Source organism: Melanerpes formicivorus, unplaced genomic scaffold, assembly GCF_026170545.1.
Source record: "Melanerpes formicivorus ecotype bairdi unplaced genomic scaffold, bMelFor1.0.p_v2 SCAF_89, whole genome shotgun sequence".
Taxonomy (NCBI): domain Eukaryota; kingdom Metazoa; phylum Chordata; class Aves; order Piciformes; family Picidae; genus Melanerpes; species Melanerpes formicivorus.
In genome coordinates this window covers 532,274-555,432 of record NW_027142441.1, presented here as the reverse complement: position 1 = coordinate 555,432, position 23,159 = coordinate 532,274, and the positions used below count along the sequence as shown (strand labels likewise).

At 56.4% G+C, this 23,159-nt stretch overlaps 1 protein-coding gene across 1 annotated transcript in view; it reads right to left on the bottom strand.

Moving 5' to 3' along the window:
- Positions 1 to 241: 241 nt before the first annotated feature.
- The window catches only part of ANKRD29 (ankyrin repeat domain 29), a 41,454-nt gene continuing 18,536 nt past the window's right edge, over positions 242 to 23,159 (bottom strand). Inside the window, exons 5-10 of the mRNA XM_068165479.1 lie at positions 22,340 to 22,438; positions 18,662 to 18,760; positions 12,199 to 12,297; positions 9,342 to 9,437; positions 6,194 to 6,292; positions 242 to 1,967 (exon numbers count right to left, since the gene is read on the bottom strand). Coding sequence (XP_068021580.1) covers positions 1,884 to 1,967; positions 6,194 to 6,292; positions 9,342 to 9,437; positions 12,199 to 12,297; positions 18,662 to 18,760; positions 22,340 to 22,438 — 576 coding nt within the window. The 3' untranslated portion in view covers positions 242 to 1,883. The remainder of the gene's footprint in view (positions 1,968 to 6,193; positions 6,293 to 9,341; positions 9,438 to 12,198; positions 12,298 to 18,661; positions 18,761 to 22,339; positions 22,439 to 23,159) is intronic.

Genomic DNA, 23,159 nt, shown 5'->3' with positions numbered 1-23,159 from the left:
GGCAGTGATAGGACTAGGGGGAATGGAATGAAGCTGGAGGTGGGGAGATTGAGGCTGGAGGGGAGGAGGAAGTTCTTCCCCAGGAGAGTGGTGAAGCCCTGGAATGGGTTGTCCAGGGAGGTGGTTGAGGCCCTGTCCCTGGAGGTGTTTAAGGCCAGGCTGGATGAGGCTCTGGGCAGGCTGATCTAGTGTGGGGTGTCCCTGCCCATGGCAGGGGGGTTGGGACTGGATGATCCTTGTGGTCCCTTCCAGCCCTGACTGATACTGTGATACTATGAACTTGACGGTGTTCTGGTGCACTGAGCTCCTGCAGAGGAGAGAAGCCCCCAGAACGTTCTGGTACAAGCAGCCTTGTGGCAGATATCTCTCCAGTGAAGCTGTTTAGAATGATCTTTGGTTGTCCTTCTCACACCCAGGACTGATTTATTGACATTCTTGTACTTTTCTGCTGGAAATCTGCGACAGAGTTTTAAAGGCAGAGCCTAAAGCTACCACAACACAGCCTTCAGAGGACCTCAGGATTGCTTTGGTTGGGAAAGCCCTGGAGGATCATCAAGTCCAACCATCAAGCTAAGACCACCATGGCCATTAAATCACGTCCTGAAGTGCCCTGGCCAGCTGTTGGCTGGGCTTTAAGGGGGTGTCCTGCAGCAGCATGGCTACAGCACAGCTCTTCACACACCATCTGCAGCTGGCACTGCCTTCCCCTCACAGACACCAGCAGCCTGCTCTAAGCATCTCAACCACAACCAAAGCCAAAATGAGGTCATTTTCCATGCCTGCATTAATGGGTGGGCCTGCTGGAGTGTGGCTCCATGTGACTCTCTCAGCAGCTGTTGAAACCCTTGGAGCACTTCTCCCTTGACCCCTGTTGCAGACCTGAGGAACAAGTGGGTTGCATAGTAGCTGTGGGTACCAAACCAGAACCGTGGTGTCCCAGGGGAGTGCAGAACAGACAGACAGCACCTGTGCAGCACCTCTGCTGTGGCACCCAGCAGCTAAATGTTGGATCTGCTTGCACCAGTGATTGATATGCCCTGGGTGGTTTGCTCAGCAGCTGGGCCTCCCCTGCCCACCACCATGCACGAGCGCAGACTGGAGGGGTGGAGGTGGATCCTCCTTTGCCGTTGTCAGCTGCTCTGCTCTCTTCCTGCTGCTGGGTAGATCCAAGGCCAAGATGCTCCAGCTGAGGAGGACCCCCTCCTTCCTTATGGTTTGGTTGGTAGCTTTTGGCACAATCTGTGATGCTTTGGATCAGTTTGATGGAGCTCCACGTAGCAGCCAAAACATTACCACAGCCCTGGGCTGGCAGGAGTTGGCCTGTTGGGATGTCACAGGTGGGATCTCACCTCTAGCCCCATGTGGCACTGGAGATGGAGAGGAATGGTCTGAGCTAGCAGTGCCAGCAAAGGGAGGGCAGTGGCAGGGCTGCTCCAGGACCAGCTCCATCCAAGCAGCTGTGAGGTCTGGGTGTCCTTTTGGCACGAGGGCCGAGCGCTCCTGACCCAGCCGTGCGCCACGGCAGCCGTCAGGGTGTGCAGCCATGCCAGCACGGGGACGCCTGTCTGAGGGGCAGGACCATGGGCAGGGGTACACTGCAGGCATGGAGGAGCAGCTGTGCTGCCTTGGGTGCTGGAGTGCAGGCCTGGGTGCTGGAGTGCAGGCCTGGCTGCAGTGCAGAGCAGCTCCCAGGCCAGCTCTGCTGTCCCAGTCCCGTGGCCGCCATGCCCCGTGGGGAGGGCCTGCTGCGTTCAGGGGGTACTGGAGGGGCTATCAGTTCTGCTAACTGGTCCAACCAGCCCTTGGTGGGCACCCAAGGCTTGCTGGCACACTACTGTGGGCAGGGTGCATCTCTGTCAAGCTGCAGTGGCTGCAGGGCTGCATTAACTTTTCCTTTGCTTCTCCTTCATGCGGAGGAGGCGCAGGATGCGTTCGTTTTTGGTTAGCTCCTCGGGCAGCTCGTTTGCCTGCAACAGAACACCCTGGAGGTTAGCAGGCACGAGCAAGCAAGTCCAGAGCATGGCTTACCAGCATGACACTGTAAGGGTGGGACTGGGCATGGTCATCACTACTGTTGGAGACACCTTAAGAAATCACCTTTCAGTGTGCAAGTCTCACTCAAGTCTTCACAATAAGCCCAGAGGGGACTGGATGTGGCACTTGGTGCCATGGGGTCTGTGGGGACAGGTTGGACTTGATGATCTTTGAGGTCTCTTCCAACCTTGGTGATTCTGTGATCTGAGAGGTCAGTTTGCTCTGGACTGACTGTCCAGGCCAGATGGAATCACCTGGGCTTTGGTCACAGAAGCATCAGAGAGTGTAGCTGCTGTGTTTTTGGGGGAGAGGAGGAAGGTCTTGAACCACAGGATCACAGAATTGTTTTGCTGGAAGAGCCCTTCAAGATCATTGAGTCCAACCCTTCTCTAGCTCTGCCAAGGCTGGGGCTAAGCCATGGCCCTCAGCACCACATCTCTGCCTCTCTGAAACACCTCCAGGGATGGGGATTCAACCACCTCCCTGGGCAGCCTCTGCCAGGCTTGGAGAACCCTTGCAGGGAAGAAGTTTCTTCTAATGTCCAATCTAAACTCCCCTGCTGCAAGCTGAAGTCGTTTCCTCTCATCCTGCCACTTGTACACAAGGAAGAAGAGACTGTCTCTGACCTCTTTCCAACCTCCTCTCAGGGAGCTGCAGAGAGCAATGAGGTCTCCCTCAGCCTCCTCTTCTCCACACTCAACACCCCCAGCTCCCTCAGCTGCTCCTCCCCAGCCCTCTTCCCCAGACCCTTCCCCAGCTTGGTTGTCCTTCTCTGGACCTGCTCCAGGCTCTCAGTATCCTTCTTGGAGTGAGAGGCCAAAACTGAACCCAGGACTGTGGCCTGTGGCCTCCCCAGTGCTAAGTCCAGAGGGACAATCCCTGCCCTGCTCCTGCTGCCCACACCATTGCTGCCCCAGGCCAGGCTGCTGGTGGCCTTCTTGCCCACCTGAGCACCCCCTGGCTCCTGTTTAGCTGGCAAAGCACCAAGCCCATAAAGATCCAAGGGAAGATTGTAATTGCTCTGAAGCACTCAGTGCTGTGCTGTGGGACTGGTGAGAGAACATCAATCAGAGTTTGGCCTTCTGTGCTTGTCTGAACACAAGTTTGGAGACATGAAGGATTTACAGTGAAGCTGCTTCTGGAGGTCAGTGATTCTGCCCAGCACATGCACCGTGGTGTGCTCAGCTGCAGGCTGTTTGAACACAATACTCATCAGCAGGAGAGGTTCCAGTCACAGGCTGTCCCACTGCTCCTCCTCCTGCTGCAGTCCCCACCAGAGGAGCCTGGGGGGGATGCTGTGCCACAGGCACTACCTCTGCTGCCATCATGTGGGGTGATGCGAAACTCACAGGGGCAGGGTTTGTGTGGGGATCAGGGAAAGAGTGGCCAGGCACTGGAGCTGCTGCCCAGGGTGCTGGTGGAGTCCCCAAGCCTGGAGGTGTTTCAAGGTGGTTTGGATGTGGTGCTTGGGGCTCTGGTTTGGGGTGAGCCTCGCAGAGCAGGGTTAATGGTTGGGCTTGGGGATCCTGAGGGTCTGTTCCAACCTGAATGTTTCTGTGATTCTGTGAATCATCAAGGTTGAAAAAGACCTCTGAGATCATCAAGCCCAACCATAACCCAACTGCCATGAGCACTAAACTGTATCATGAAGTGCCACAGCTACAGGCTCCTGGAGCACCACCAGGGATGGTGACTCCAGCACCTCACAGCCAGCCTGTCCCAAAGCTTAATCCCTCCGTCAATGAAGACATTTTTCCTCATGTTCAGCTTTAATCTCCCCTGGCACCACTTGAGGCTATTTCATCTCACCCTGTCACTTGTTACTAGGGAGGAGAGCCCAACCCCCACCTCCCTGCAGCCTCCTCTCAGGGAGCTGCAGAGAGCAATGAGGTCTCCCTTCAGCTTCCTCTTCTCCACCCTGAACAACCCCAGCTCCCTCAGCTGCTCCTCCCCAGCCCTCTTCCCCAGCTTGGTTGTCCTCCTCTGGACCTGCTCCAGCCTCTCAATGTCCTTCCACCAGTAAGTGCCAGGTGTGAGCTAGGGCAGAGCTGTCTCTGCTCAGTGCTTGCATAGCTACAGGCTAAAGAGATGCAAGGACCCTGTGCCTGTGTGTTCTGGCTGGACCAGAGCTGCTTCTGCTCACTGCTTCCCTTCCCAGCTCAGCCTCTGCTCAGGCCCAGCACTTTCTGCAGCTCAGGGCAGGTTTGCACAGCCAGGGGCTGCTGCCAGCAGGGAGAACATGCTGGGGAGAGTGAGCACCAAGGGCTGGGCTGCAGCCCAAGGGCACTGCCACAGCTGCAGGGAGTCAGAGGTGGCAGCTGTGGGGAGGAGCAGACAGGGCAGGTGACCCTAAACTGCCCACCAAGGGATTGCAGCCCATGGATGTCTTGTTCCTTATAAAGCTGAGGGATCCCCAGGGCCAGGCCTCTTCTTCAGTGGCTGCTGCCTGAGCAGGACTGTGTCCATGTTGCCTTTGTCCCCAGCCTGTGTGATGCTGAATGCAGCTCCAGAATGCAGCTGCTGAATTGGTTCCTGTCTGTTTCTGAGTCCCCTCTGGGCCTTTTGAGGCAGCACCAGTGGTGACAGTGACATCATTGCCACCAGGGGCTGGGTTCAGTGTGAGTTTTGTCTCCATTTGTGTCTGTTTCATTTTATTATCTCCATGCCAGCTGGTTGAGTTTCTCTCCCACCCCATCAGTCTCTCCCCTTCGTTCCCTTTCTCTTCCCTTTGGGAAGGCAGAGGCTTTCCTGGAGAGCCTCTGGCACTTGTTCAGTTGCCAGCCCAGCCCTGCCCCTTGACAGCCAGTTCTAGTTAACCCTTGCATCTGTCTTGCTTGAGCATGGTTTGGTTCTTCTCAGCCTGAAGTAACCTCCCAAGAAGCAGCAGCACCAGTGGCACTGCCTAGCACCCTAGAGATGCTTACACCCAGAAACACATGGACCAAGCTGTGGTGTTTGAGGAGCATCAAGAGGCAGCACTGGACCAACACAGGGATGTGGTCTGCCTGGACTTCATCAAGGCCTTTGACACCATCCCCCACAGCAAACTGCTGGCCAAGCTGTCAGCCTCTGCCTTGGACAGCAGCTCTCTGAGCTGGGTTAGGAACTGGCTGGAGGCTGAGCCCAGAGAGTGGTGGTGAATGGTGCCACAGCCAGCTGGCAGCCAGGCACCAGTGGTGTGCCCCAGGGAGCAGTGCTGGGCCCTGTGCTCTTTAACATCTTCATTGATGATCTGGATGAGGGCATTGAGTCAGTCATCAGCAAATGTGCAGATGACACCAAGCTGGGGGCAGGAGTTGGTCAGTTAGAGGGCAGAAGGTCTCTGCAGAGGGACCTTGCCAGGCTGGACAGATGGGCAGAGGCCAACAGGATGGCATTCAACAAGTCCAAGTGCCAGGGGATGCACTTTGGCCACAGCAACCCCAGGCAGAGCTACAGGCTGGGGGCAGAGTGGCTGAGAGCTGCCAAACAGAGAGGGACCTGGGGGTGCTGATTGACAGCTGCCTGAACATGAGCCAGCAGTGTGCCCAGGGGGCCAAGAAGGCCAATGGCATCCTGGCCTGCCTCAGGAAGAGTGTGGCCAGCAGGAGCAGGGAAGTCCTTGTGCCCTGTGCTCAGCACTGCTGAGGCCACACCTTGAGTCCTGTGTCCAGTTCTGGGCTCCTCAGTTTCAGAAGGACATTGAGAGACTTGAAGGTGTCCAGAGAAGGGCAACAAGGCTGGGGAGGGGTCTGGAGCACAGCCCTGTGAGGAGAGGCTGAGGGAGCTGGGGTTGCTTAGCCTGCAGAAGAGGAGGCTCAGGGGAGACCTTCTTGCTCTCTTCAACTCCCTGAAGGGAGGTTGGAGCCAGGTGGGGGTTGGGCTCTTCTTCTCAGGCAAGCAGCAGCAGAACAAGAGGACACAGTCTCAAGCTGTGCCAGGGGAGGTTTAGGCTGGAGGTGAGGAGAAAGTTCTTCCCTGAGAGAGTTGTTAGCCATTGGGATGTGCTGCCCAGGGAGGTGGTGGAGTCCCCATGCCTGGAGGTGTTCCAGAGGGGATTGGATGTGGCACTTGGTGCCATGGTTTAGTCATGAGGTCTGTGGTGCCAGGTTGGACTTGGTGATCTTTGAGGTCTCTTCCAACCTTAGTGATACTGTGATCCTGTGAGACTGTGACATACCTTGTTCCTCAGGCAGGGGTCTGCTCCTGCTTCCAGGAGCAGTGCCACGGTCCGGGCGTTGCCGCTGAGGACAGCCGCGTGCAGAGCCGAGGTCCCGTTCTGGAAAACACCAGGGCAGAGCTTTGTAGCATGCAGAAGAAGGCAGCCAAAGGCACTGAGACACAAACATCTGCAAAGGGAAAACCTCTCAAGAAAGATGAGCTTCAACCAGGCCAAGTGCCAGGTCCTGCACTTGGGGCACAACAACCCCAAGCAAGGCTCCAGGCCTGGGGCAGTGTGGCTGGAAAGCTGCTGGCAGGAAGGGACCTGGGGGTGCTGAAGGACAAGCAGCTGAACAGGAGGCAGCAGTGTGCCCAGGTGGCCAAGAGAGCCAAAGGCCTCCTGGCTGGGATCAGCAATGCTGTGTCCAGCAGCAGCAGGGAGGGGATTGTCCCCTGGCACTCAGCTCTGGGCTGCCCACACCTGCAGTGCTGTGTCCAGGTCTGGGCACCTCAATCCAAGAGAGATGTGGAGGTGCTGGAGCCAGGGCAGAGCAGGGCAAGGAAGCTGGGAAGGGCCTGGGGAAGGAATCTGCTGGAGAGCAACTGAAGGAGCTGGGGAGGGTTAGTGTGAAAGAGAGGAGGCTGAGGGGAGACCTCCTGGCTCTCTGCAGCTCCCTGAGAGGAGGCTGTGCAGAGGTTGGTGCTGGTCTCTTCTCACAGGCAATTAGCCACAGGACAAGAGGGAAGGGCCTCAAGCTGCACCAGGGCAGGGTCAGGCTGGACACAGGAAACATTTTTCCCATCAAGAGTGGTCAGGCACTGGAGCTGCTGCCCAGGGAGGTGGTGGAGTCCCAAACCTGGAGGTGTTTCAAGGTGGTTTGGATGTGGTGCTTGGGGCTGTGGTTCAGGGGTGACCCTTGCAGAGCAGGGTTAATGGTTGGACTTGGTGATCCTGAGAGGCTTTTCCAACCTGAATGTTTCTGTGATTCTGTGATTCATAGATTCATGGAATCACAGAATGGGCTGGGTTGGAAGGGACCTCAAAGCTCATCCAGTTCCAACCCCCTGCCATGGGCAGGGACACCTCCCACCAGTGCAGCTTGCTCAAGGCCTCATCCAGCCTGGCCTTGAACACCTCCAGGGAAGGGAACAGCCACAGCCTCCCTGGGCAACCTTGTGCCAGTGTCTCACCACCCTCACTGTGAGGAGTTTCTTCCTCATCTCCAGTCTCAATCTCCCCTACTGGTTACAGGACCACCTGTCCTGTGTCCTGCAGGCAGACAAACACCTCACAGCAGTAGAACAAGAGGGAAGGGCCTCAAGCTGCACCAGGGCAGGGTCAGACTGGACAGTAGGAAACATTTTTCCCATCAAGAGTGGTCAGGCATTGGAAGTGCTGCCCAGGGAGGGAGGTGGTGGAGTCCCCAACCCTGGAAGTGTTTGAAGGTGTTTTGGATGTGGTGCTTAATGCTCTGGTGACCCTTGCAGAGTAGGGCTCTGGGTTGGACTTGGTGATCCTGAGAGGCTTTTCCAACCTGAATGTCTCTGTGACTCTGTGAGTAACAGGGAGGAGATTAGGCCCTCAGAGGTACAGGGTGTGCTTTGGACAGGGTGCTGCAGGCTGGTGGGTGATGAATGAAGGAGGGGATTTCAACTGCTTTGCCAGCAGAGAGAGCCAGGCTCACTCCAGCACAGCAGCTACTCCTCCTAACAATCGCCCTTGTCCATAGATTGGAGGTGAAAAGAGCACTTCTCATGTTGCCTGGCAGAAGCAGCCATGAGCAAGAGAACCAGAAGCTCAAGCAGGAATGGGAACCATCTGTGCATTTTATCTTCTCCCTCTGATGATTAATGCTCTCAGTGGCAGGCAGCTGAATGGTGACTTTTTCATGGCTGACCTTCTGTTTGTGGCTGAGGTAAGTGTGGACACCATGTCATACCTGTACTTAACAGCTGAGTTAATACCCCCTGGACTCCACAGAATCACAGAATGTGGTTGGGAGGGACCTCCAAAGCTCATCCAGTCCAACCCCCCCTGCCACAGCAGGAGCACCTGGAGCAGGTCAGACAGGTCTTTTAAGTAGCTCAGTATTGCCAGCTGCTTGCATGCACAGAGGCTGTCCAAGTGGGGGATTCATGGGCATGCAAACTCAGAGCAGCTGGTAAAAAGCAGCTGCCAAGGATCTGTTAGTTTTCAAGTCACTTTCTGAATTCAGAGGAAACCAAAAGCAAGCAGAGAATCTGCTCACAGCAGGTCACAGAGTCACAGAATGGGTTGGGCTGGGAGGGACTCTCAAAGCTCATCCAGATCCAACCCCCTGCCATGGGCAGGGACACCTCCCACCAGCACAGCTTGCTCAAGGCCTCATCCAGCCTGGCCTTGAACACCTCCAGGGAGCAGCCACAGCCTCCCTGGGCAGCCTGTGCCAGAGTCTCACCACCCTCACTGCAAAGAATTTCATTCTCATCACCAGTCTCAGTCTCCTCTCTTCCAGCTCAAAGCCATTGTCCCTCATCCTGTCACTCCCAGCCCCTGTCACAAGTCCCTCCCCAGCTCTCCTGGAGCCCTTCAGGTACTGGAAGGCTGCTCTAAGGTCTTCCCAGAGCCTTCTCTTCTCCAGGCTGAACAGCCCCAACTCTCCCAGCCTGTCCCCATGGGGGAGTTTCTCCAGCCTCTGATCATCTTTGTGTCCTCCTCTGAATCTGCTCCAGCAGCTCCAGGTCCTTCTTGTGCTGGGGGCCCCAGAGCTGGAGGCAGTGCTGCAGGTGGGGGCTGAGCAGAGCAGAGCAGAGGGGCAGAATCCCCTCCCTGTGCTGCTGCTTTGCTAACTAAGTGCAAGAGAGGGCCAGGGCAGAATGGCAGACACTGCACTGCTGAGGGCAATCCACTGCCAGTGGAAATAAAATCAGCTTCTGCAAAGCAGCAGAATGCCTTCAGGGACACCATGTGCTTCCTCCTGCCAAACACCAATCCCTGCTTTCCTCTGCAAAGATTGATTAGGGTGTGCTGTCAAAGCCTAAATGGGGCAATTTCACTCTGCTCTTGATTTTTGGGGGCTTCAGCTCCTCATCCTCTTCCACTGGCATGGTCATAAACCTCAGGCCTCTCATCAGCCCCTTTGCTTTCCTGAGTGTCTGCCCCCAGACCTGAGTGTTCTGCTACTCACCTTCAGCAGGCCGAGCGTGGGAGAGAATTTCAGCAGCTCTTCTATCACATTGTTGTAGCCTTTGATGGCAGCCTTCAGCAAGGCAGTGGTCCCATCCTTCAGAAGAGAGCAAGGTCAGGGCCCTTCTGAGCAGTGCCCTGCCTGCAGGCCCCTTGGCTGCAGGGCCACACCAGCTCTACCCCACACCTCTGAGAGGAGGCTCTCCTCTGCTCATAGTATCACAGTATCACAGCATCATTCAGGGTTGGAAAGGACCACAAGGATCATCCAGTTCCAACCCCCCTGCCATGGGCAGGGACACCCCACACTAGATCAGCCTGGCCAGAGCCTCATCCAGCCTGGCCTTAAACACCTCCAGGGACAGGGCCCCAACCACCTCCCTGGACAACCCGTTCCAGGGCTTCACCACTCTCATGGGGAAGAACTGCCACCTCCCCCCCAGCCTGAATCTCCCCACCTCCAGCTTCATTCCATTCCCCCTAGTCCTATCACTGCCTGAGATCCTGAGCAGTCCCTCCCCAGCCTTCTTGGAGCCCCCTTCAGATCCTGGAAGGCCACAATGAGGTCACCTGGGAGCCTTCTCTTCTCCAGACTGAACAGCTCATTGTCTTGGAGGAGGCAGCTCCACAGCATATCACAGAATCACAGCATGGTAAGGGGCTGGAGGGGACCTCTGGAGCTCATGGAGTCCAACCCCTGCCAAAGCAAGGTCACCTGGAGAAGGGTTTGGCATGACTCCAGAGATGGAGACCAATTTTAGGGCCTCTGGAGGATTGTTCCCTGGCAGGTGAACACTTGAGGGTAAAATACACACCATCTGTAACCTTTGTTTCTCATTTACATGGACATTTCCATCCCCTAATTCACATAGAATCACAGGATCACAGAGCCATGGAATCACCTGGGTTGGAAGTGACCTCCAAAGCTCATCCAGTCCAACCCCAATGCAGTGAGCAGGGACATCCTCAACCACATCAGGTCACCCACAGCCCTACTGATACCTCCAGGGTTGGGGCCTCAGCCACCTCCCTGGGCAGCCTGTTGCAGTGTTCCACCAGCCTCCTGGTGCATAACTTGTTCCTCACATCCAATCTCAATCTGCTCAAAGCTCTGCCCCTTGTCCTGTCCCTGCAGGCCTTTGCCGACAGTCCCTCTGCAGCCCTCTCGCAGGCCCCCTTCAAGCTGGTCCCTCCAGGAAGCTGTCCCAGATACAAGAGGATCTGGATGGGATCCATCCTAGGGAGCTGAGAGAGCTGGCAGATGAGCTGCCAAGCTGCTCTCCATCATTTTCCTCCAGTCCTGGCTCACAGGTGAGGTCCCAGGTGACTGAAACTGGCCAAGGTGGTCCCCATCCACAAGAAAGGTTGGAAGGAGGAACCTGGAAACTCCAGGCCTGGCAGCCTGAGCTCAGTGCCAGGGAAAGTGATGGAGCAGATCATCCTGGGGGCAATAACTGCACCTGAAGGATGGCCAAGGGCTCAGGTCCAGCCAGCATGGATTTAGGAAGGGCAGGTCCTGCCTCTCCAACCTGATCTCCTTCCATGCCCAGGAGACTGCCTGGTGGCTGTGGGGCAGGCTGGGGATGTGGTCTGCCTGGACTGCAGCAAGGCCTTTGACACCATCCCCCACAGCAAACTGCTGGCCAAGCTGTCAGACCCTGGCTGGGACAGCAGCTCTCTGAGCTGGGTTAGGAACTGGCTGGAGGCTGAGCCCAGAGAGTGGTGGTGAATGGTGCCACAGCCAGCTGGCAGCCAGGCACCAGTGGTGTGCCCCAGGGATCAGTGCTGGGCCCTGTGCTCTTTAACATCTTCATTGATGATCTGGATGAGGGGATTGAGTCCATCAGCAAGTTTGCAGATGACAGCAAGCTGGGAGCAGATGTTGGTCAGTTAGAGGACAGAAGGGCTCTGCAGAGGGACCTGGACAGGCTGGGCAGATGGGCAGAGGCCAACAGGATGGCATTCAACAAGTCCAAGTGCCAGGGGCTGCACTTTGGCCACAGCAACCCCAGGCAGAGCTACAGGCTGGGGGCAGAGTGGCTGAGAGCTGCCAAACAGAGAGGGGCCTGGGGGTGCTGATTGACAGCTGGCTGAACATGAGCCAGCAGTGTGCCCAGGGGGCCAAGAAGGCCAAGGGCATCCTGGCCTGCATCAGGAAGAGTGTGGCCAGCAGGAGCAGGGAAGTCCTTGTGCCCTGTGCTCAGCACTGCTGAGGCCACACCTTGAGTCCTGTGTCCAGTTCTGGGCTCCTCAGGTTAGGAAAGATGTTGAGCTGCTGGAAGGTGTCCAGAGAAGGGCAAGAAAGCTGGGGAGGGGTCTGGAGCACAGCCCTGTGAGGAGAGGCTGAGGGAGCTGGGGTTGCTTAGCCTGGAGAAGAGGAGGCTCAGGGGTGACCGCATTGCCCTCTCCAAGTCCCTGAAGGGAGGTTGTAGCCAGGTGGGGGTTGGTCTCTTCTCCCAGGCAAGCAGCAGCAGAACAAGAGGACACGATCTCAAGCTGTGCCAGGGGAGGTTTAGGCTGGAGGTGAGGAGAAAGTTCTTCCCTGAGAGAGTTGTTAGTCATTGGGATGTGCTGCCCAGGGAGGTGGTGGAGTCCCCATCCCTGGAGGCGTTCCAGAGGGGATTGGATGTGGCATTTGGTGCCATGGTCTAGTCATGAGGTCTGTGTTGATAGGTTGGACTTGATGATCCTCAAGGTCCTTTCCAACCTTAGTTATACTGTGATACTGCGACTTTACCTCTACCCCATCAAAGAGGACAGACTCTGGGGGAACAGGGCTCCATCTGAGCAGAGCTTCAGGGGCAGAGCAGGCAGCAGGCAGGGAGCTGCAGGCAGGCAGGGGAGGAAGGGCTACTCACGTCACGGGCGGCGTCGCGCTCCGCTCCCCGCAGCAGCATCACTCGAACCACCTCGCTGTGGCCCATCTGGGAGGCAATCCACAGGGGAGCTGTCCCATCCTGCAGGCAGAGGAACACTGCTGATGGTGATTGGGAACAGTCAGCATGGCTTTGCCAAGGGCAAATCCTGCCTGACCAATCTGGTTGCCCTCTATGAGCAGGTGACAAAATTAATAGATGAGGGGAGAGCAACTGATGTCGTTTGGCTGGGCCTGAGCAAAGCCTTCAACACTGTCCCACCACAGCCTGGTCTCCAGGCTGGTGACACATGGGTGTGATGGGTGACCACTAGATGGCTAAGGAACTGGCTTGATGGCTGCACCCACAGAGTGGCTGTCCATGGGTCCTTGTCCCAGGGGAGGCCAGGGACAAGCAGAGTCCCTCAGGGATCAGTCCTGGCACCAGGCTTGTTCAACATCCCTGTGGGTGCCATGGACAGTGGCACTGAGTGCACCCTCAGCAGGTTTGCTGCTGACACCAAGCTGTGTGGTGCAGCAGACAGCTGGAGGGAAGGGATCCATCCAGAGGGACCTGGACAGGCTGCAGAGCTGGGCACAAGCCAACCTCAGGAGGTTCAACAAGACCAAGGGCAGGGTCCTGCAGCTGGGTGGAGACAACCCCAGGCACAAATGCAGGCTGGGCAGGGAGTGGCTGGAAAGCAGCCCTGAGGAGAGAGCCTTGGGGGTGCTGGGGGAGGAGAAGCTCAGCAGGAGCTCTCAGTGTGCACTTGCAGCCCAGAAAGCCAAGCAGAGCCTGGGCTGCAGCAGGAGAAGTGTGGCCAGCAGGGCAAGGGAGGTGATTCTCCCCCTCTGCTCAGCTCTGGGGAGACCCCACCTGGAGTCCTGCCTCCAGTTCTGGAGCCCCTATGCCAAGAGGGATGTGGAGGTGCTGGAAGGTGTCCAGAGCAGGGCCAGGAGGATGAGCAGAGGGCTGGAGCACCTCTCCTGTGAGGACAGACTGAAGGAGTTGGGGCTGTTCAGGCTGGAGAAGAGAAGGCTCCCAGGTGACCTCATTGTGGCCTTGCAGGATCTGAAGGGGGCTCCAAGAAGGCTGGGGAGGGACTGCTCAGGATCTCAGGCAGTGCTAGGACTAGGGGGAATGGAATGAAGCTGGAGGTGGGGAGATTGAGGCTGGAGGGGAGGAGGAAGTTCTTCCCCAGGAGAGTGGTGAAGCCCTGGAATGGGTTGTCCAGGGAGGTGGTTGGGGCCCTGTCCCTGGAGGTGTTTAAGCCCAGGCTGGCTGAGGCTCTGGCCAGGCTGATCTAGTGTGGGGTGTCCCTGCCCATGGCAGGGGGGTTGGAACTGGATGATCCTTGTGGTCCCTTCCAACCCTGAACTGATTCTATGATACTGTGAGGGCCTGTGCTCCCTGCTGTCTTACCACCCAACCACTGCCACAGACACTCTGCAATGCCCCAGTTAAAAACGGCATTGCAGACAGAGGTATTTATGGCATCTAGGGGCAGTGGTCAGAGACTGGAGCAGGGCAGAGTCAGGTTGGACACCAGGAGGAAGTTCTGCACAATGAGGGTGGTGAAATACTGGAACAGGTTGAGGCTCCATCCCTGGAGGCACTCAAGCTCAGAGTTGATGTGTCCCTGGGCAGCCTGCTCTGGCTGGAGGTGTCCCTGCTGAGTGCAGGGGGGTTGGACAAGATCCTCTTGGAGGGTCCCTTCCAACCCAATGCAAGCTGTGACTCTGAGAATATGGAAAGGTGCTTCCAAAAGCATGTTGAAACTTGGTGTGTCCAGTTAGAACCACTCCAGCTGTGAAAGCAGAGCCATAGAATTTGGAGATGACACCAAGCTGGGAGCAGATGTTGGTCAGTCAGAGGGCAGAAGGGCTCTGCAGAGCAACCTTGCCAGGCTGGACAGATGGGCAGAGGCCAACAGGATGGCATTCAACAAGTGTGGCAATGCCAGCGACGAGCAGTGTGAGCAATCTGGCAGTGCAGGCCTAGAGCCTGACATGATGGCAGGCCATGCTCAGCATAAATGCAGAGTTAGCTAGCAGTGTAGCAAAACAGTGCTGTGCCTGCAGCATGTAACTAAAACAAGACACTGGTAGCTATAAACATGGACAGTTATCTTGGGACAACAGGACATGCACCTGCATCAACAACCTCGTTGTGTCATTAGTAGTTGGACCAATAATCTGTAACAGTGCAATGTGTGGTCACTCATAGGGAGCCAATGGAGCTGTGCCAACGAGGCTCTCCGAGTTTATATAAGTTGTAGCAGTTGCCTTGCTATGCACTTCTGCCTTTCCTGTCTCCTGTTTCTTCTACACTTTACAGTGCTATACTTGCACTACAGGCCTGCTCCATAGGCCTGCACCTCAGGCCTGCAACACTGAAACAATAAAGGAACAATACTCGGTCACATTGGTCAGCCGTATTGATTCCTATCTCCGTCGCCCCATTCAACAAGTCCAAGTGCCAGGGGCTGCACTTTGGCCACAGCAACCCCAGGCAGTGCAACAGGCTGGGGTCAGAGTGGGTGGAGAGCAGCCAATCAGAAAGGGACCTGGGGGTGCTGATTGACAGCCACCTAAACATGAGCCAGCAATGTGCCCAGGGGGCCAAGAAGGAGATGAGGAAGAAATTCTTTGCAGTGAGGGTGGTGAGACACTGGCATAGGCTGCTCAGGGAGGCTGTGGATTTCTCCCTGGAGGTGTTCAAGGCCAGGCTGGATGAGGCCTTGAGCAAGCTGGGCTGGTGTGAGGTGTCCCTGTCCATGGCAGGGGGTTGGGACTGGGTGAGTTTTGAGGTCCCTTCCAACCCAGCCCATTCCATGATGTGTGATGGATTTCCATCCCAAAGACAGAGGTGAAGCACTGCAGCTATTTCTCACTCCAGTCTGAAGTTAGTTCTGTGTCTTTTATCCTTTCTGCTCCTAACCTGCCTGGCTCTGCAGACTGCAGAGGACTCCAGCAGCTGTGTGGTGCCAAACTGCTTCTTGTGGACCTTGAAGGAAAGGCTCTGCCTGGATGGGCTTTAACACAGCAGTGAGAGCTCACCTAGCAGGGTGCCTGCAGTGCTTGTCAGCTCCCCTCCCCATCCTCAGCAGCATGAGGAGCTGGCAGGACAAAGGGACACAAAATATGCTGGGGCTTCCAAAAGAGCCTTAATGAGGAGTTCCAGGAGCAAACTACTTCTAACTCTACATAAGACATTTCCACCTTGATCACAGCAGCAGCCTCCCTCCCTGCTGCCAGCTGCAGACTCATGACCTGCTGATGCAATCCAGAAAGCCACTGAAGAAGCTGTTCTCTGCTTCCTCTGGGCCACTGCCTTAACCCTTCAGAAGACACAGAGAAGTTCCTTCTGGCCTTTGAGATAATGTCCTGGGCTTCCCTTTTTCTGACTCTGAGAAAGGCACATCCTGAGACCTTCAGTCTCACAGGGTGAGGAGCAGGGACTGGCCTCACTCCATGTGTGTCCGGCTAATAAACTGAGTGCTCTTGGTGCTTTGAAACAAACCCAGGCTCTCCTGCATGCAGGCAGAAAGGGGCCTGGGGGTGCTGGTTGATAGTAGGCTGAACATGAGCCAGCAGTGTGCCCAGGGGGCCAAGAAGGTCAACGGCATCCTGGTCTGCATCAGGAAGAGTGTGGCCAGCAGGAGCAGGGAAGTCCTTGTGCCCTGTGCTCAGCACTGCTGAGGCCACACCTTGAGTCCTGTGTCCAGTTCTGGGCTCCTCAGGTTAGGAAAGATGTTGAGCTGCTGGAAGGTGTCCAGAGAAGGGCAAGAAAGCTGGGGAGGGGTCTGGAGCACAGCCCTGTGAGGAGAGGCTGAGGGAGCTGGGGTTGCTTAGCCTGGAGAAGAGGAGGCTCAGGGGAGACCTTGCTCTCTCCAACTCCCTGAAGGGAGGTTGTAGCCAGGTGGGGGTTGGTCTCTTCTCCCAGGCAAGCAGCAGCAGAACAAGAGGACACAGTCTCAAGCTGTGCCAGGGGAGGTTTAGGTTGGATGTTAGAAAGAAATTCTTCTCAGCAAGAGTGATTGTCCATTGGGATGTGCTGCCCAGGAAGGTGGTGGAGTCCAAATCCCTGGAGGTGTTTAAGAAGGGCCTGGATGAGGCCCTTGGTGCCATGGTTGAGTTGATCAGATGGTGCTGGGTGAGAGGTTGGACTTGATGATCTCAAAGGTCTTTTCCAACCTGGTTAATTCTATTCCATTCCATTCCATCCCATCCCATTCCATCCCATCCCATCCCATTCCATTCCATTCCATTCCATTCCATTCCATTCCATTCCATTCCATTCCATTCCATTCCATTCCATCCCATCCCATTCCATTCCATTCCATTCCATTCCATCCCATTCCATTCCATACAGTGTTTGTGATGGCAAAGCCTGTGCCACTCCTGCCTGTGCTACTCCTGCCTGTGCTGCTTTCCCTCCTAGGAAGCTGACACTCCATCTTTATCTGATTTTCTTCCCACTAGAGGGCTCTAGGAGACAGCAGCAGGGCAGCTGAAGGACTCTGTACAGCTCGAGAAAGCTGAGAGCTGCCCACAGCATGGAATATGCAGCAAGCTCCCGAGCTGTGCACGTCCATGCTTCTGTTTCCACCAGAAACGTGAGCACAGCACAGGGAGAACAGCACAGGGCAGCTAAGGGAGCACAGCACAGGGAGTACAGCACAGGGAGAACAGCACAGGGAGAACAGCACAGGGAGCAGAGCCAGGGCCAATGGCTTTAAGATGGAGAAGAGTAGACTGAGACTGGATGTGAGGAACAAGTTCTGCACCAGGAGGCTGGTGGAACACTGGAAGAGGTTGCCCAGGGAGGTGGTTGAGGCTCCATCCCTGGAGCTATTCCAGGTGAGGCTGGACAGGGCTCTGGGCAACCTGATCCAGTGGGGGATGTCCCTGCTGGCTGTGGGGAGGTCAGACTGGCTGAGCTTTGGAGCTCCCTTCTGTGACTGCCAGCCACCTTCCACTCCAGCCCTGCCTTTTGGTTGTGTGCTGCTGCTGCTTCGTGCTGCTGGTGTGGGAGAGCTGCTTGGACAGCCTGATCCAGTTGGGGATGTCCCTGCTGACTGCAGGGGGTTGGACTGGATGACTTTTGGGGGTCCCTTCCAACCCAGAGCATTCTCTGGTTCTCTGACTCTGTGGACAGCCAGCAGCATCTGAGATGCTGTGTGGTGTGAGAGGCACTCCAGTGGGACTGGCAGGTGGGGCCTGAGACCAGAGGGGAAGCAGCACTCACTGCAGCAGCAGGAGGAGGCATACAGGGTGGGGTCCATGTGCTTAAGCCCCCAAATTCACCAGGCAGAGAGGGAAACCTGGACACCAAGAGGAAGGAGAAGCATGAACTCAACAGCTGGCACTCTGCAGCCCTGCACTCCCTGTGGTGCTGCTTAGAGAAGCTGCCTGCAGCAGTGAGGGCAGTGTGGTGTGAGACAGTCCCCTGGCATGGACACTGCCCTCATTCCTCATGACCAGCACACTGCCTTGGAGCAAAGTCCAGAGTGGTTTGTTAGCAGGGAAGGGACTGAAGTCCACCCAACCATTCCTGTGCCAATTAATCAGTGGAAATGTTCCATTTGTTAAGGGAATGTCTCAGGTTGCAGGGGGCCCAAACACAAATGCCACAGGCTCAGCCAGGCAGGGGCTTAGCAGGGATCAGAGGTGCCCTGCAGCAAAGGGAGCCCCCTCCTGCTGGAGGTGAAGCAGAGCCAGGAGGAGCAGTCACACAGTCAGGCCTTTGCCTCAGCACAGATCAAAAGCTGTCCCCTGGAACATTGTGTTGTGGGCACTGGATCCAAGAGCTACAAAACCACTGCCAGCAACAATTAGCTGGGGTGCTGTGAGGAAGGCTTGCAGGATGCACCGAGGGGCAGCTGAACCCAAGGCTTCCTAACTTCACCTGGACTGGCTCAAGAGGCAGCAGTGCACACCCTGCCCTGCCCTGCCCCACTCATCTCTCAGACTCTGATGATTTACAGCTTTTGGTATTTCTTATAGAGCCATAGAATTGGTTGGGTTGGAGAAGCCCTCTGAGATCACCCAGCCCAGCATCAACCCAGCCCCACCATGGCCACCAAACCCTGGCCAACATGAGGAGGAACTACTTCACTGGGAGGATGACAGAGCCCTGGAGCAGGCTGCCCAGAGAGGTTGTGGAGTCTCCTTCTCTGGAGACTTTCCAGCCCTGTCTGGATGTGTTCCTGTGCAGCCTTTTCCCCCTTGGCCCCCCTGGGCACACTGCTGGCTCATGTTCAGCTGCTGTCACCCAGTACCCCCAGGTCCCTTTCTGCCTGGCTGCTCTCAGCCACTCTGTCCCCAGCCTGTAGTGCAGAGCCACAACCTGCCCTCCAGAGAAACATCTGCATGGGAATGTGATGCCCAGGGAGAATGCCAGAGCTGCCTTCAGAGAGCTGTGAGAAGCTGGAGGCAGCTGTGCCCTGCAGGGCTGAGCTTACCTGCCGGGGCTGGTTGACCTTGGCTCCCGAGGACAGCAGCAGGCGGATCACGTCCAGGTAGCCTCCTTGTGCTGCCAGGAAGATTGCAGAGGCTCCATCCTGGGAACAAACACACCCAGCTCACACCCTCTGCCAGTCAGGCCAGTTTCCACAGTATCACAGAATCACCAAGGTTGGAAGAGACCTCAAAGATCATCGAGTCCAACCTGGCACCACAGACCTCATGACGAGCAAGAAGGTCTCCCCTGAGCCTCCTCTTCTCCAGGCTAAGCAACCCCAGCTCCCTCAGCCTCTCCTCAAAGGGCTGTGCTCCAGACCCCTCCCCAGCTTTCTTGCCCTTCTCTGGACACCTGCCAGCAGCTCAACATCTTTCCTAACCTGAGGAGCCCAGAACTGGACACAGGACTCAAGGTGTGGCCTCAGCAGTGCTGAGCACAGGGCACAAGGACTTCCCTGCTCCTGCTGGCCACACTCTTCCTGATGCAGGCCAGGATGCCCTTGGCCTTCTTGGCCACCTGGGCACACTTCTGGCTCATGTTCAGGCAGCTGTCAATCAGCACCCCCAGGTCCCTCTCTGTTTGGCAGCTCTCAGCCACTCTGCCCCCAGCCTGTAGCTCTGCCTGGGGTTGCTGTGGCCAAAGTGCAGCCCCTGGCACTTGGACTTGTTGAATGCCATCCTGTTGGCCTCTGCCCATCTGTCCAGCCTGGCAAGGTTCCTCTGCAGAGCTCTCCTGCCCTCTAACAGATCAACTCCTGCCCCCAGCTTGGTGTCATCTGCAAATTTGCTGATGACTGACTCAATCCCCTCCTCCAGATCATCAATGAAGATATAAAGAGGATGGGACCCAGCACTGATCCCTGAACCAAACCCAACTGAAGGAGGTTCTGCTGCTGGAGCCATTTATGCAGTGTGACAGCAGCTACCCAGCCCTGCTCCAGGCAGAATTCCCCACATCCAAAGTCTGCTTCCTACAGAGGATGGGAAGGGTTCTCTCTCAGCAGGGACAGCCACTGGCCTCATCACACATCACAGCAAGCACTTGAGCCTGGCTCTGCACTGCTGAGGGGCTGGGTTTGTGAAGCTCTGATCTGCATCACCAGGAATTCACTCCTGAACAGCAGTCTGGGGTCATTTAGCTTTTAGCCCCTGTGCTCAGCATTGGTTAGGCCACACCTTGAGTCCTGTGCCCAGTTCTGGGCTCCTCAGTTTAGGAAGGAGGTTGAGCTGCTGGAAGGTGTCCAGAGAAGGGCAAGAAAGCTGGGGAGGGGTCTGGAGCACAGCCCTGTGAGGAGAGGCTGAGGGAGCTGGGGTTGCTTAGCCTGGAGAAGAGGAGGCTCAGGGGAGACCTTCTTGCTCTCTCCAACTCCCTGAGGGGAGGTTGTAGCCAGGTGGGGGTTGGGCTCTTCTCCCAGGCACCCAGCACCAGAACAAGAGGACACAGTCTCAAGCTGTGCCAGGGGAGGTTTAGGCTGGAGGTGAGGAGAAAGTTCTTCCCATCAAGAGAGATTGGCCCTTGGGATGTGCTGCCCAGGGAGGTGGTGGAGTCCAAATCCCTGGAGGTGTTCAAGGGGGGATTGGATGTGGCACTTGGAGCCATGGTTTAGCTGTCAAGAGGTGGTGGGTGACAGGTTGGACTTGATGATCTGAGGTCTTTTCCAACCTTATTGGTTCTGTGATTTCTCCAGTGCCACTCAGCACTTCCCATTCTCTTTCCATTCAGCACTTGCTGCTGGCTACCTTTGCTTTCTGGCTGTCAGCAAGAAAAGTGCTTCTCCAAATCCCACTGCAAACATGGCTCATTTCCAGGGGACACAACAGGGAAGTGCTTGTGCTGCCTTCAACTGCAGGTGGATGCCTGCAGGTGTGCTGCAAGGCTGTTTTTAAAGCCTGCTAAGCCCTGGGATGACCCTGCAGAGGGATGAGTCACTGCCTGCAGGTCAGAGAGCCAGGGTGGGACACCCTGCCAGATAACTGCAGGCTGAGGACAGCACTGAGGTGGGGACCTCCATAAACCATAGAACTGTTTTGTTGGGAAAGCTCTCTGAGATCCTCCAGTCCAACCAGCAACCCAACCCCACCATGGCCACCAAACCCTGGCCCCAAGGGCCATGGCCACAGCTCTCTGGAACACCTCCAGGGATGGGGACTCCACCACCTCCCTGGGCAGCCTCTGCCAAGCCCTGACCACTCTTGCAGCAAAGAAACTTTTCCTCCTCTCCAACCTAAGCCTCCCCTGGCACAACTCCAGGCCATTTCCTCTCCTTCTACCACCTGAGACTAGGGAGCAGAGCCCAACACCAATGTTGCTGTAGAGAGCAATGAGGTTTCTCCTCAGCCTCCTCTTCTCCACACTCACCACCCCCAGCTCCCTCAGCTGCTCCTCCCCAACCCTCTTCTCCAGACCCTTCCCCAGCTTGGTTGCCCTTCTCTGGACCTGTGCCAGCCTCTCAATGTCCTTCTTGCAGTGAGAGACCCAAAGCTGACCCCAGCACTCAAGCTGTGGCCTCCCCAGTGCACAACCCCCAGCGCTGCTGGCTTCTGCAGTCACCAGCCCTCGGTCCCCATGCGTGATGAGGGTGCAGCAGCATCCTGCAGAGCCAAAGTCCTTGGAGATGGCTGAAAAAACTCCTAAATCCCTGGGGAACAACCTCCACTTTGTCAGTGTTAAGCTCTCTGGTGTGGGAAGAGAGTGGTGGGGCCTGGAGGGAAAATCTGTCTCCCATTCCTGGTGAGTGCTGAACAGTTCAGCTGATTTGTGTCCCTGCTGAAGGAAATGAGAACCAGTGCTGCAGTGGCTGGGGCCAGCTTTCTGAAGAGTCAGCTAAACACCAGCAGCTCCTCAGCCTTTTTAACCATCCCCTGCCCAAAACACTGACAAGTTCAGATGCACCAATGCCAAGCAACAGCATTTGAACTGGCAGTAAAAAAGAACAACCAACAAACAAAAGGATGTTTAAAGCTCCACTCTAACCCTGCTCTGCCTCAGCTTCAATCCATTCCCCCTTGGCCTGGCTCCAGACACCCTCAGGAGAAGTCTCTCTGCAGCCTTCCTGCAGGATCCCTTCAGGTCCTGGCAGGCAGCTCTGAGGTCCCCCTGGAGCCTTCTCCTCTGCAGGCTGCACAGCCCCAGCTCCCTCAGCCTGTGCTCACAGCAGAGCTGCTCCAGCCCTTGGAGCATCCTTGTGGCCTCCTCTGCACTCTCTCCAGCAGCTCTGTGTCCTTCTCCTGCTGGGGACACCAGAACTGGAGGCAGGATTGGAGGTGAGGTCTGAGCAGAGCAGAGCCCAGGGGCAGAATCCCCTCTGCTGCCCTGCTGCCCACACTGCTCTGGCTGCAGCCCAGCACCCAGCTGCCTGCAGGAGGGCACTGCTGGCTCCTGGGGAGCTGCTCAGCCATGAGAGCTGGCAGTATTCTCTGGTTGCAGGCTGATGGGTAGCACAAATCTGGCCCAGATTTGGTCCATATCCTTCACACAGGGCCAAAAGGCAGCCAAAACATCTCTGATTTTTGCTACTCCTCCCAACAAGCAGAGGGTTAACAAAGCTCTCCTCTCAGAAAGCAGAGTGCTCCCAAGCCAGGGGGCCTGGCAGATGCCTGTGTGCTGCAGCCCCAGCCAGGCAGCAGCACACTTGTGCCAGCAGCAGCGCTGGCAGTGTGCTCTGTGTCAGAGGACTCACGTAGAGCTGGTCGTGGATGTTGGCACCATGCTTCAGGAGGGTCTCCACCACCTTGGCATGCCCATACTGGCAGGCAGCCAGCAGAGCAGTGCCTCCATCCTGTGGAAGAGCAAAGGCAGGTGAGAGGGCAGGGGCTGCACTGAACAGCACCAGTACAGAGCAAGCAGCTCTGTAGTGACTGCCTGCTGAAGCCTCCATGGCTTTGGTGCCAGGTCTTGAGCCTTGGCTCTGTCACTACAGACATTTTCCTCCTGAGTGTTTCTCACTGAGGGACAGGAACAGAGTGCAGTCTGCTTTTTGGTCCTCATCTTCTGCATCCCCAGGAGAAGCTTTGTGCCTTTCACAACTCCAAGCTCCTCCATGGCTCTTCCCTTCAGAGCCAAACCCCTGTCCCTGACAAGCTCTTCCATCTGCTGAAGGACCTCTCCCCTCTCCCCTGACCATCTGATCTGATCATCTACTCTTCTCTGGCCAGAACCTCATGGCCTGCTGCACTCTGCCTCTGCCCTGTTGATTGCTGTCTAAGGAAGGGTAGGGAGAATGCACTTCCAAAGCTGTTAGGTAGCTGTGGAAGTGTGAATCAGACCAAACCCATGCCCATCACTGACAGACCCATGGCCATCACTGACAGGCCATGGCTTCTGCTGAAGAAGTGAGCCCTGCAGGCAGGAGCAACCCCAGGCAGCTTACACCAACACCCCAGCCAGCTGCAGGGCTCCCTGGGCATTCAGCTGTGTGGCTCCCACCAGCTCAGAGGCTCACTCAGCAGCTGCAGCTGCTGCAAGCTGTGAGCATGGCTGCTGCAGAGCTACAACAGAGC